The sequence below is a fragment of the Notolabrus celidotus genome, chromosome 10 (genome assembly GCF_009762535.1).
Source record: "Notolabrus celidotus isolate fNotCel1 chromosome 10, fNotCel1.pri, whole genome shotgun sequence".
In the NCBI taxonomy this organism is placed as follows: domain Eukaryota; kingdom Metazoa; phylum Chordata; class Actinopteri; order Labriformes; family Labridae; genus Notolabrus; species Notolabrus celidotus.
The window spans coordinates 33,439,271-33,452,516 of record NC_048281.1 but is presented as its reverse complement, the minus strand read 5'-3'; the positions used below and the strand labels follow the sequence as shown (position 1 = coordinate 33,452,516).

Here is a 13,246-nt window from a genome sequence, read left to right as displayed (position 1 = left end):
AATTAATGAATAAACACTTTGTAGGAGCTTTCTGTTTCTATGCACCAAAACTGTGGAATCTTCTGCCTCTGGACATCAAAACAGCAAACTCTCTGTGTGTTTTTAAAAGGTGAACTCAAGGCTTACTTTTTAAAAATTGTTAGCATCATTTTTTAATTTTGTTTATTTGTCTACCTTTTCCTTTTGAATTATTTATTCAATTTTTCTAATATTTGTTTAATTTAATTTAATTTAATTGATTTAGATTATCTGATTCAAATTTTAAAGTACATCATATCACATTCCTTTCTTGTTTTAGTCTTGTATCATTTTTTCTGTTACTGTTGTTTTCTGTCTCTGTTCTTTTGTGAAGCATGCTTGAATGTATGAAAGGTGCTATATAAATAGTTGAGTTGAGTTGAATTGAATTGTTTGTTTTGTTTATTTTGTTTATTTAGTTGTGTATTTAGTTTAAAATGAATAAGTAGTATTGTTTTTTTATTTATCTAAACTTTTCTTTTTATAATTATTTTAAATTAGATCTCCTTTTTTAACGGGCTAGGGGAAACAGCATCAAGGCGCTCTGCCGCCACCTGTTGGTTTGGCACATACACAGATATCATTCCTCTGAATTAAAGAAACACAACACATAGACTCCTCCCCCTTTATTATAAATGTAACAAGGTCAAATATACACCTGTATCAGTCACAGTTCTTCATGTTATACTTGCATATAATGTACCTGAGTGTTGTCCATGTGTAAGTAGGTCAACCTCAGTACTCCATCATATGTTAGTGCATTGATTCCTTCCCTGCTGTCTTTTTCTTCTTCTGTGATTATGTCTTAATGTGTGTTTAAAGTTAACAGATCATTAAATCTGAGTGTTCTCCAGAGAGTGACCTCTCTGAGAGGCTGAGCAGCTGTTTCTCACACAGATATGTTTACTGTGGGTGATGGAGAGATGTGTGGAAATACTGCTAGTAACACACGGATACATTTACCTGGAACCGCTCTGCATTACAAGTGAAATCACAATCAACATGGAGACACAGGTAAATTAAAAGTTAACACAAGTACAAAGTTCTTAGTTCTTGAAGATCCCAGGTAAGAAGTTCTCAGGTGTAACATTATCTCAGTCTGTTTCTGTCTTCATGTATCACCTGGTTTTCTTGCCTTACATCCATCTGTCAGAGCATGCAGTAACCTCTGTTTAAAAGGTCCTGTATAAATAAAGTTATAATAGGATGTATGTAGCACCTGGCAGGATAACACATAATTTTCAAGTTCTCTATACAAGTCTCACAAACGTTAACAAGAAAGGTCAACATCATTATTTCCAACTGAATCTATGTTTTGTGGAGACTAAGCATTAGTAAACAGTTCATTAGGGGGTATTATCATTATTATTATCATTATTATTATTGTTATTTAAACACATTCGCGCACAAAAATGTTGAACTGGAACACAAAGAAAATTGCCCCTTGGGGACAATAAAGATTTTCAAAATCCAAAAGTAAAATAAAATGTTCTGTTTGATAAACTCAAAGTTCAGAGTCCAACTTCAACCTGCTGCCATACATCCACAGTTTCTCTGTGGCGGTTCTGCACTGCTGGGTAGCAATGCTATCTGTTAACACTTAGTCTGAGCAGTTAGTTCAGGCTGCTGACACCAGCTAAGAGATCCCTTATTTCAGACCCTCCCCTTCCATGATATCTTGCTCTTTGCTGCAGCTGCTCCCTGCTGCATTCAGGGGGCACTCCTCCTCGGCTTCAGTCCTGTCTGCCTGCAGGGGGTGCTCCTCCTCCGCAGTCCCATGTGTCATCACTGTCACAGGGTGGCAGACGTCCGCTTCAGTCCTGTCTGCCTGCATGTGGCGCTCCTCCTCCGCTTCAGTCCTGTCTGCCTGCAGGAGGCGCTCCTCCTCCGCAGTCCCATGTGTCACCACTGTCACAGGGTGGCAGACTTCCTTAGGTATTTGGGAGTCGTCCATGACGAGGTACATGGAGGAGTCGAGTGGAGCTCGCAGGTGCTGGAGGGTGAGAGAAACTGATCAGGTTCTTGGTTCAGGTTAATTCCAGTACTTAAAAATTTGGGCCCGTATGCACGTCCAGCCATTACAGAAACGGGACCATTAGTCTTAAGATACCGTTATGGAACGGCCCATGTGGCCGGAGCGATAGCCGCATGCACGACTACACGTGCCTCCATCCACCACATCACACCAATCCTGCAACAGCTCCACTGGCTCCCCATCACACACCAGATCAACTACAAAATACTTCTCCTCACCTTCAAATCCATACACAACCTCACCCCTCAATATCTCTCTGACCTCCTCCATACTGTCACACCCGTCCGCACCCTCAGATCCTCCTCTTCCATCCACCTCACTGTCCCCCCTGCTCGCCTTGTTACCATGGGGAGCAGAGCCTTCAGCCGCTCTGGAACTCTCTCCCACCTGACCTCCGTAATACTGACTCACTCCCACATTTTAAATCCAAACTCAAAACTCATCTGTTTAAACTGGCTTACTCCATCTGACCACAACTCCTCTGTCCATTCACTTAAGACTTTTTAAATTGTGTTTTATTTACTGTTTGTTATTTAAACTTTGTTTGTTTTTAATGTTGTAAGGTGACCTTGAGTGCCAAGAAAGGCACCTATAAATAAAATGCATTATTATTATTATTATTACAAATAGTTGGCCAATGAACTAATTGCGCCATGAAAGCGAGGCTGGTGCAAAACGTCACATGTCCAGGGAAACTCCTGGAAAACCCTGATCTAACAAATTCAAATTGTGCATGCTGTAGAATCCTACTACACATAAACAACAATAAACATGGCGAGCGGTACCGCTGTGACTGAGAGAAGATCAAGAAGAAATGGACATTTCATTAGAAGAATATAGAATGAACAAACAGCTGTTATCAGCAAGTCACTCGTCAAAGATGACAGTGTGTCAGCTGTTTCTGGTTAAGTAACCATCTTCCTCTCTCTCTGTTCCGATCTTTTCTGTAATGTTGTCAGACTCTAAAAATAACAATCTGAGAAACTGCAGGACTCACCTCAAAGTGCAGGGGCAGGGAAACCTTTGGACAGAGAAAATGTGATATCCTTTTGCGATACACGACTGAGAGCACAATCAAAGTCATCACCATCGCCATGAAGACAAAAATCACCACAGCAACAACCCACGGAGCCTCCTCCCCTGCAGACAGAGAACACTCATCAGGTCTGTAAGATCAGAATGACAGAAAGACCAGGCAGGTATGCTAAACAACAACGATGACTCAACAAATACATCCTGTGGGTCTTACTGTTGGCGGTGGTCTCACAGACAATCCTGCTGGCTCTGCTTGGGTTCACGTTCATCTCTACGTGGATCTGAACCTGGACGCAGTACTTGGTCCAGGGGTCCAGTTTATCTAAAACCACCAGGTTCTGCTGGATGTTGGGGATGCTTACAGCCTGTAGGGGGCAGCAGAGAGGGAGCAAGGTGAGGTCTGATCTGCAGTAGGTATGAAGGCTCATCAGCAATTGCAGCAAGAGGATCAGATCTGACCCAGCACTTTGTTAGATCTACATTATTAAAGCAGGTATATATTTAAACTTGTTTACAGACAGGGAACTAAACAGTTTGGTGTTGTCGGTTTCAAACGAGGTCTAAGGAACCATTATTCTCCTGACGTGACACACCTGAACTCCACCTGACAGACATGTTCTGCAAAGACCTCCCCCCAAAAAATACCCTTCTTGCTTTAAATAAAGAAGTTGGGACTGAATTTAGAACCTGGTCCCAGAACTGTAACTGTCTGAGTCCTGTTCTGGTTCCTGGTAACAGTTCATGCAGTGTAAACACAGCTTTAACGAGAAGAGGTTTTCTGTTCTAATATTCTTTTTAAGGAAGGTTTGATGGAGAACTTCTGCTTAGTCTGACTTTTTAAACTACAAGTTCCTCTCTCTGAAACTTTGGTTCAGTGTGTGCCGCTGTAAAGAGAGGATTCTAGATCACACGTTCAAAACTATCCACTGTGGGAAAGTCTCTTATTAAAGACAACCCTGGTGCAGAGAAAACAGAGAGTGTCTCTAACTGAACCTTCTCAGGCTGTCCATCCCTCCAGTAGGTGATGTTGTAAGTGGGGGAGTTGTAAACAGTCCTGAGCGATGAGATGGAGAAGTGTGGATCGGTGATGCTCACGTCGAGGTTTCCTCTGTGAGAGAGGAGAGAGACACTGGGCGGCCCAATGATGGCTGAGAGCAGAGAGGAGGAGAAAATGTAAATTATTAGCAAATTAAAATAATCATGTTTTTAAGAGTTTTATGTAAAATGCCAAAACGAGCACGGCAGCATTGGAAATTAATTCAGATTAACCTGAAAACAAAAATTCCAAACTAAATAAAACCTGATATTGAATTTACTTGACCTGTAATAACCTCAGTGTGTACTCACTGTGTTTGTCCAAAGTGAGGTTGGCACTCTCCCCCCAGTCTGACCTCTCCTCCCCCCGTTCTGTCCTCACCCGTCCTACGTACGTCCCAAACACAGTAATAGGGGTTTTCGGGTGAGACAGGTCACACTCGTGGAGGGAGGTGTTCACACACACAGGCCTCCACCCCAGGGCTCTGTGCGCCAGCAGAACAGTGCTGCAGGAGAGGAGAGGAGAGGAGAGGAGAGGAGAGGAGAGGAGAGGAGAGGAGAGGAGAGGAGAGGAGAGGAGAGCAGAGCAGAGCAGAGGAGAGGAGAGGAGAGGAGAGGAGAGGAGAGGAGAGGAGAGGAGAGGAGAGGAGAGCAGAGGAGAGGAGAGGAGAGGAGAGGAGAGGAGAGGAGAGGAGAGGAGAGGAGAGGAGAGCAGAGGAGAGGAGAGGAGAGGAGAGGAGAGGAGAGGAGAGGAGAGGAGAGGAGAGCAGAGGAGAGGAGAGGAGAGGAGAGGAGAGGAGAGGAGAGGAGAGGAGAGGAGAGGAGAGGAGAGGATCAATTAAAAGATCTAAACACTCTGTGCAGCAGGATCAGCCAGAGAGAGGTCAGAGGTCACAGTGTAAACTCACCTGTACTGGGCAGTGTAGCGCAGATCACCTGCCTCTCCTTCAGGTGGATCCCACCTGAGCACCAGGTCCATGTTGAAGGAAGTGAGCTGGACAGGTGAGGGAGGGCGGAGTCCTGACACCACTGACCAGGTACAGAGAGATATTATTATCATTATTATTATTATTAAATATTATTATCATTTTTTTAAATTATTATTATTATAATCATTATTAGCACTTTGAGATTTAATCTAAATTTCAAGTGCATTATAAAGTAAATGTATTGTTTTTATCATTATTATCATTGTTATGATTATTATCTTTGTTAGTATTACCATTATTGATTAATTTGTTATTATTGTTGTTTTAACCATTGTTATAATTATCATTATAATCATTGTTATAGCTATTTTCTTTATTATTATTATTATTATTATTATTATTAGCACTTTGAGATTTGCTCCAAATGTAAAGTGTGTTATAAATAAAGTATAACATTATTATTACTAATATCAGTTTTTTAAATAATAATGATTTAAATATTATTATCATTTTATTATTATTGTTACTATTATTATTATTATTAGAACTTTGAGATTTGCTCTAAATGTCAAGTACATTATAAATAAAATGTATTATCATTGGTACAATTATTTTCTTTGTTATTATTATTATTTATTATTATTATTATTATTAGCACTTTGAGATTTGCTCCAAATGTAAAGTATGTTTTAAATAAACGTATAATTATGATTATTATTATTATTATGATTATTATTATTTATTGTTAACTTTGATATTTTGTTCAGAGGCATACAGTACAAATAAATATTAGTGGTTGCACCTTCATGCACAAACTAGTTTATATATGACCACCTGTAAACACTGAACCTGCTTTTGTTTTCAACACCTGTTATTAGTGCTAATTTTAATTTATATTTATTTTAATATTATATTTCAGTCTAAATCAGCACCACACACAAACACACACACACACTCACACTCACTCATTCACTCACACACACTCACACAGAGGCATGTAGATCATAGTTGAATCACAGTTAAATGCGGAGGAAAATGATAAAGCTGAAACTGTGTTGGCGGAAGCTTTACACTTCTCACAACATGATTTATAGAACTCTCTTTAAACTCAGGGTTTAAAAATAAACCTAAAGATTCAACATTTCAAACTCAACACAGAAATAATAAAAGTAAAGAGTTTAAACTTCAACATGATCTCTACAAAACAGGCTTTTACTTATCTGATCTATAAACTGTCAACACGTTGTGACACCCGGTGGAGGCGTAAAATAATCACACACACACACACACACACACACACACACACACACACACGAGCAACAGGTTACCTGAGGATCCGCTCAGAGTGTAAACCGTCAACATGAAGAAGACACACACCGACATTTTCTTCACCAGGTTCATAAGTCCTCCGCACTGTGTGTGTGTGTGTGTGTGAGAGAGAGAGAGAGAGTGTTTGTGTGTGTTTACATGTGTGTGTGTGAGTGCTTCCTTGTTCTTTGGCTGTTAGGGGGCGGGGCCTGCATTATAGGGGGCGGGGCCTGCTCAGAAACGAAAGTCTTCCTGCTCAGAAACAATATGAGCTTCGAGGAATCAGCTGCAGAAAATAATATAAGTAACACACACCTGCTCTGACTCCCCTAAAGAAACTATATATATCACATGACCGTTTTATGACTGTTGTTGAACACCTGTAGAGCTCAGTGCGCATGTGCAGAGAGTCTAGAAATAAGTATTATCTTCTGTAGTGAAATAAAACAGGTAGCAAAATGAAGTTCTGAAAAAGAAATTTAAAAAATTTATTAATTTCTGCAAATCAAATGCAACCCAAAGGGCTTTACAGCGATTAAAAAACAAGAAAGAACCAGAAATAAAATAATGACAACAATAATAAAAAAAAATAATAATACAAATTAAAATAACATTAAAAAAATAGAGACTAATGCACACCAAATATAAAATATGAGTTATTTAAATAAGTTAAAGCATCAGAATGAAGAATACAAATAGTTAAAATAAATAGATTTAAAAAGGGTCAGGATAAGAGTTGGAAATATCTATATATTAATAATATTAATAAAACTGAGTAGATAAATAAAATGAATAAATGAATGAATAAATAAATAAAAATAGAATAAGATAACAGTTAAAATTACTAAAATAATAAAGCAACATTTAAATCAATATAGCAGTAAAAGGTACATAATAAAATTGTTAAACCCTACATAAAAGCCAGACTGAGTTTAAAAGTCTCAATATCTGATGTTTCAGTGTGTGGGTAACCTTTGTAACATTTGTACATATCTTAAATTTGTAAATTTGTATTCTGTCTGCATCTATTTTTATTTTTACTTATTTTATTTTACTCATTTGAACGTATTCTCAATTGTACTTATGTCTGGGTTGCTGCAACAACCGAATTCCCCCGGGGATCAATAAAGTAATATCTTATCTCATCAAAGACAGATTGATAACGCCCCCTAGGATTATTCAGCATTAAGCCCCTCCCCTCTCTGTCTCCTACCTGTATAATTATTTGTTGGTTCATTCAGGACCCAGACTGTCACGCCTCATTTCTACTTTCATATGTGACCGTTTTTCACAGATCCATAAATATACGGACGATGCCCCTAGTGTCCAAAACAAGGAAGTGCATTTCACGAAACAGGAAGTGGTCTAACACTCTACTGAATTTGCTTCAATCTGATCCAAACTTTCCATGTATGATAAGAGTACCAGGCTGAAGACTTCTTGTTTGGTTGTAGTTGGTTTATCTCATAGCGCCACCTGGTGGTGACAGTAAATAATGTGATTTTCTCACCAAACTTTTCTTCCTTGTTTGTCAGTTTTGTTAATTGAGCTGTGAGACTGAGGGATCATTAACTTGAGCACAGTTAGCACAAAGCTAATTAAGTTGCTACTTGGCAGAAAACACACGCCACAAGTTTTCATATAGAGAAACAGCTTCAACACGTTAAAACCTGCACTGTAAAACAACACGTTAATACACCTTCTGTAATCTTCAGCCTCTGCAATGTGATGCAAACAACAGAAATGTATGATATGAAATCAGATTTATTTACAGTGAATTAACTTGTTTTTACATTTCACAGTTTTTATTCACAAAATGAAGGCCATCATATAAACACAGTTTTACACTTAATTACTGTTTCAAAGCTAATTCCATAACAACTCTCCTGCTACATCCTTTTATTCACACATATTCCACCTCAAAGAGACAGAACATCATCATCAGTAAGCAAACAAATTCATTATTAAGAGCTGTTCCTTATATTCTTCTCTTTTATTGTCCCTGAGGTCGAGTAATATTCCCACATCGAAACAGTAAAACCCATGAGGACAGATTCACAGCAACATGACTCATTGGTTTGTGAAGTTAAGTTTGAAACCCTGAGAAAATTTCACGTCGTCGCCATCTTTGTCTTCAGAACCAGAAGTGACCATATTTGGAGGAGGGGGAGGAGCTAGAGAGGAACAAGAGTTCATCCAGCTTGTAAACATGTTTAATTCTGCTGCACAGTTTAAAGCTAGGGTTGGTAGTTATGGAAAACTAGCACGAATTTGAATGTAGCATTTCCTCAGGACTTCGTCTAAACACAAACAAACATGAAATGTACGCTTTGCAGGAGGTGGGCAGAACGGCAGGACAGGGTTTGATTGGGTTCATAATTTGGCTCCTGATGGCAGGGATTGGTTGGTGTTTTCTCAGGTTTACTCCGGCTGTAGATAGCAGCTTTTTGTTGCTCATTATGTATTAATCGCCATCGGGACATAAAGATCATTTTAACCAGTATAACAAAAAGTGTATCTCAATCTGATTACCAACCCCAGCTTTAACATGGGGCTAAATGTGGATTGACTCACTTTTGGAGACAGCCTCTAGTGGACACTCTGAGAACAGCAGTTTTTTGGACTCCATGTTCATTAGTAAAGAGAAATCTCAAAGCAGAGGTTCTAAAGTTATAATAAGGGGTGTGGCTTCTTTGAGTGACAGGTGGGTGCGCTGTAGCCGTTAGCCTTGCGTCTAGGCTCTGACCTCAGCTCCGCCTCTTTGCCTGTTTCGATATTAGCATGAGGCTAGTTGGTGAGTATGGTCAGCTCCATCATGACGCCTAAAGAGCTCGTAGGTCAGTCAGCTGAGTCGTCTTCGTGAAGCTGAGTTAATGAAGTTGTAGCGTAAAGATCAGGACAGGAACGTTCTACATCCTGGCAGGGGAGAAGAGAGGAAAAGAGAGACAAAGAGAGACAGAAAACTATATATTATGATATATAGAGGCAAACCCTATGTCTCATTATTGCATCTTAAATCATCTATACATCTGTCTTCAGATGGTAGCTGGGTAATAAGCAGAAAGATGTATAGTGAGCTGGTTGTTACGACAGGGTGAGCACAGAGACTGTATAAATAATGGACGTAGTATCTGTGACGTCACCCATCTGTTCCTGAGCGCTGTTTTCAAGCCAATCATCCGCAGCAGCCATATTGGAAATGTTGAACTCATCCAAAAAAGTGTGACGTAAAGAGGCGGGGTTTGAGCCTCCTAGCCAACAGCTATGTGTTCCCGCCTGTCAATCAAGTCAGTCATCTCCTTATTTGGGCAAAAACTTGTAATCTTAATATCTTATGAACCGTCATGTTAGAAAAAAATTCACCCCCCCATACAGTATGTGCCGATAGAGAGACTAGCTACTTCATATTTTGAGACCAGAGGTTGCCTCAGGACCCAGATGTTTCATTTGTTTAACCACCAGTTCACTGTACATGATCCCTTACTTAGGAAGATACCAGAGGTGAAAGCAGACGGCATCTCTTGAAGCTCCGCCCACCTCTGTAGATCACCAAACAAATGAAGACGAGACACACAGCACAGAGCGCCCCCATCAGGCCGAAGGTCGCCAACACTGAGAAACAGAAGCACAAGCGCAGATCAGACACAGAGAATCACAATGCACCTGTGTATATGTGTGTGTGTGTGTGTGTGTGTCTCACCTGGTGTGTGTACAGAAGGGGGCGGGCTGGTGTAAGCACACTGAGGCTGACTGTACAAAGACGTGGATGATAACCGAGCGCTCACCCTGACACTCACACAGTACTCCACACCTGTCTGCAGGTACGAGACCACCACCTGCTCTGTGAACGCAACACTCAACACAAACTTTACACACACACACACACACACACACACACACACACACACACACACACACACACACACACACACACACACACACACACACACACACACACAAACACACAGTATTAGTGACAACATGTTGGAGAAGTCTGTAGGTGGCGCTCTTCTCTCTCTGTTCATCTCCCTGTAACAGTTTTTTCTGTGGAACCTCAGGAGGAACTGACGTCTGTGTTCCTGTCTTTGCTCTGTGTGCTCGTACCTCATCCTGTCACGCCTGTCATATATCACATACATCCTACATCCTTGTTATTTTCAAACACGTAGAGAGTTTCTTGGAACTGCCTGAGAGATAGACAAGACGGAAACCACACGGAGGAAAACCACGTCAGCAGAGACAGAGCTGATCTGAGAGTTCGTTTAACTTTTCAGTTTCAGATGAGAGAAAAACAAACTGAAAGGAAACGACAGAGTTTGTTATAAAGCTGCAGTTTACTGTAATCTGAGGAGGGAAAGTCCACTGTGAGAATAATCTGATTAGATTATTAATCACATCCTTGATCAATTCTGTAGTCAATTGTGTTTTTACCATTTAAGGCTTTTATGTCAACTCGTCTGGACGACTGGCCTCTTTATGTTGGCGTTAACCAGACCACCCTGTCAGTCCAAAATGCTGCTGCCCGTCTTTTAACTGGTACCATAAGCAAGAGCACATTACCCCCATCCTCACCTCCCTCCACCGGCTCTCTGTTCATGTTAGGATTTTATTTGTCTAGCTCTTGAAATGGAGTAGCACCAAAAAACATCTCCAAACTCCTGCAAGTGCTAAAAACTGCAGTTAATCGAGCGTCCACTTGAGGCTGGCTCCAGAAGTACCAGAAACCACATACACACCAATTCAAAGAAGACGATCTTTACAGCAGAAATAAATTTGTTTACAGCCTGGTACAAAAGACGAGCGTAGTCTGGATAGCTCTGACTTCCTGTTACAGACCGGATGGCGTTGTGACGTATGAAAAACACTGAAAACTGAAACGGCTGGTTTCAGCACACATTTACAGAAAGGTGGAGAAATCAGAACAGGGGCAGAATGGATTCTTTTACTTTTCAGGGGGTTTGTAGACAGGGACACATATTTCAAGTAGAGAACCATTAAAAAGTCCATTTTGCATGATATGTCACCTTTAAAGCTTCTGGTGACCCAAATCAACAAACACTTTCGACGTATGATTTTTATAGTCACATGTACATACTATTATATGTCTTTAAATATTAGAACTGAACTTAAATCCATTTTTGAAATATTCTCAGTCAAGTTTTTGATAACGTTCGAACCAAGCGGCAACCTCCGGTCTCAAAATATGAGTCCAATGTGGAAGTACTAAAAACTGCAGTTCATCGATTGTCCACTAGGGGCTGGCTCCGGAAGAACCGGAAACCACATTCACACCCATTCAAAGAAGACGATCTTTACAGCAGAAATAAACATGTTTACAGCCTGGTTCAAAAGAAGAGTGTAGTCTGGATAGCTCATTTCTGGATCGGCACACACTGTACGGGGGGTGAATTTTTTTCTAACACTGCAATTTCAAAGCTATTAAGATTACGAGTCTTCCAATGAGAGGCACAGCTGACTTGATTGACAGGCAGGAACACTGTAGCTGTTGGCGAGAAGGCTCAAACTCCGCCTCTTTATGTCCCTCAGAAACAGATGGGCGATGTCACGGATACTACGTCCATAGTTTATACAGTCTATGGTAAAAACATAACACACACCTGTGCACCATCTCTGGTCCTCTTCACCTGGAAGTCCAGGTTACTGTACAGGTCTCTGAGCTGCTTCTGCTGCTGCTGCCCCCCTGTGGCGGGGAGAGTTAACTGCAGGTTCAGACAGTTTCCACAGCCGGACACCGACAGGCCAGGAGGTCCTAACACAGCTGAGAGAAACACACACCAAACATCTGGATCAATAATGATCTATATACTGTTTCAATATATATTAATAATAGAGCATATCACAGGATCACTACTGGACTAATGTACTGTGAGTAAAATTGACATTATGCACTCTGCATATCCTCTCTGGATGGATCAATCATGTCTCTGCTTCATCTACTTTAAGATGAGACATCCAGACTAAAGAATGAAGCTAATGATGCAAACTGTAAGTTTGTCCACAAGTGTCCACTAGAGGCGGTCTCCTAAAATGAGTCACTCCCCAGAGAACTCCATGTTGATGTGTCCAGTTTAAGTCTCTAGTACTCATTTCTCTTATCATGACATCTGTATGGGCTGAACTTTATAAAACTGAATTATTTTAAGGCTTAAAGTGACGTAAATTTAGGGGCGTGGCCTATTTAGATCATGTGGTGCGCTGGGAGAGTATTTCATGCTAATTTTAGATTAATGTTTGTGATGAAGGAGTCTCACTGTGGGTCAGAGGCTGGAAGTTTGCAGACCCAGTCCAGTTGGAGGTCTGGCTGGTGGTGTAGGCCTGCACACGGGCCATATAGGAATCAAACGGGTTCTTGAAGACCTGGGTCAGGTTACAGGTCTGTCCGGCCGTCAGCTCAGAACACGCAGCCACTGACTTCCACGGCTTCCTCTTGCTGTGAGAGAAAACAAATAAAGAAAACTCCTGAGTAAATCAGAAACTGAGGCAGGTATCAGTCTGAGTCATGGTCTCTCGCTCAAACAGCTGACTCTGCAGACTCTAAATTCTGTTTCTGAATATTTGAAAATGAAACTGATGATGGGTCAGCAGCTTCAGACAAACTGAAACACATGGCTGTCTCTGATAAAACGTGTGACTAATAACGCAAAGGTTATCCTGCTCAGGCGGAACAGAAAGTTATTGAGATCAAAACGACTCCTGCTATGTAGAGCGTTGTTTGTAAAGATGTGCACACTGAAAATAACTCCAACAATTCTCCACATGTAGCTTCAGAACGTCAAAAAAACGTAGTTTGAATTTTTAAAAGTCACTCTTTACATTTAGAGCAATATTTCTCTTTCTAAATATAAATATTAATGTAAAATATAAA

General features: G+C 40.5%; 2 protein-coding genes across 2 annotated transcripts in view; both read right to left on the bottom strand.

Moving 5' to 3' along the window:
* Positions 1-629: 629 nt before the first annotated feature.
* LOC117820276 (interleukin-10 receptor subunit beta-like) lies at positions 630-6,505 on the bottom strand. Its single transcript, XM_034693999.1, has 7 exons — positions 6,381-6,505; positions 5,032-5,152; positions 4,436-4,629; positions 4,082-4,236; positions 3,303-3,453; positions 3,051-3,193; positions 630-2,011 (listed from the first exon to the last, which is right to left on the bottom strand). Exons 1-7 carry the CDS (start codon positions 6,451-6,453, stop codon positions 1,667-1,669), a joined length of 1,182 nt encoding a protein of 393 aa, XP_034549890.1. The 5' UTR covers positions 6,454-6,505; the 3' UTR covers positions 630-1,666.
* A 2,213-nt stretch (positions 6,506-8,718) lies between these two features.
* Positions 8,719-13,246, bottom strand: part of LOC117820336 — a 21,363-nt gene continuing 16,835 nt past the window's right edge. The window contains exons 11-15 of the mRNA XM_034694064.1: positions 12,633-12,811; positions 11,979-12,139; positions 10,061-10,226; positions 9,857-9,972; positions 8,719-9,276 (exon numbers count right to left, since the gene is read on the bottom strand). Coding sequence (XP_034549955.1) covers positions 9,199-9,276; positions 9,857-9,972; positions 10,061-10,226; positions 11,979-12,139; positions 12,633-12,811 — 700 coding nt within the window. The 3' untranslated portion in view covers positions 8,719-9,198. The remainder of the gene's footprint in view (positions 9,277-9,856; positions 9,973-10,060; positions 10,227-11,978; positions 12,140-12,632; positions 12,812-13,246) is intronic.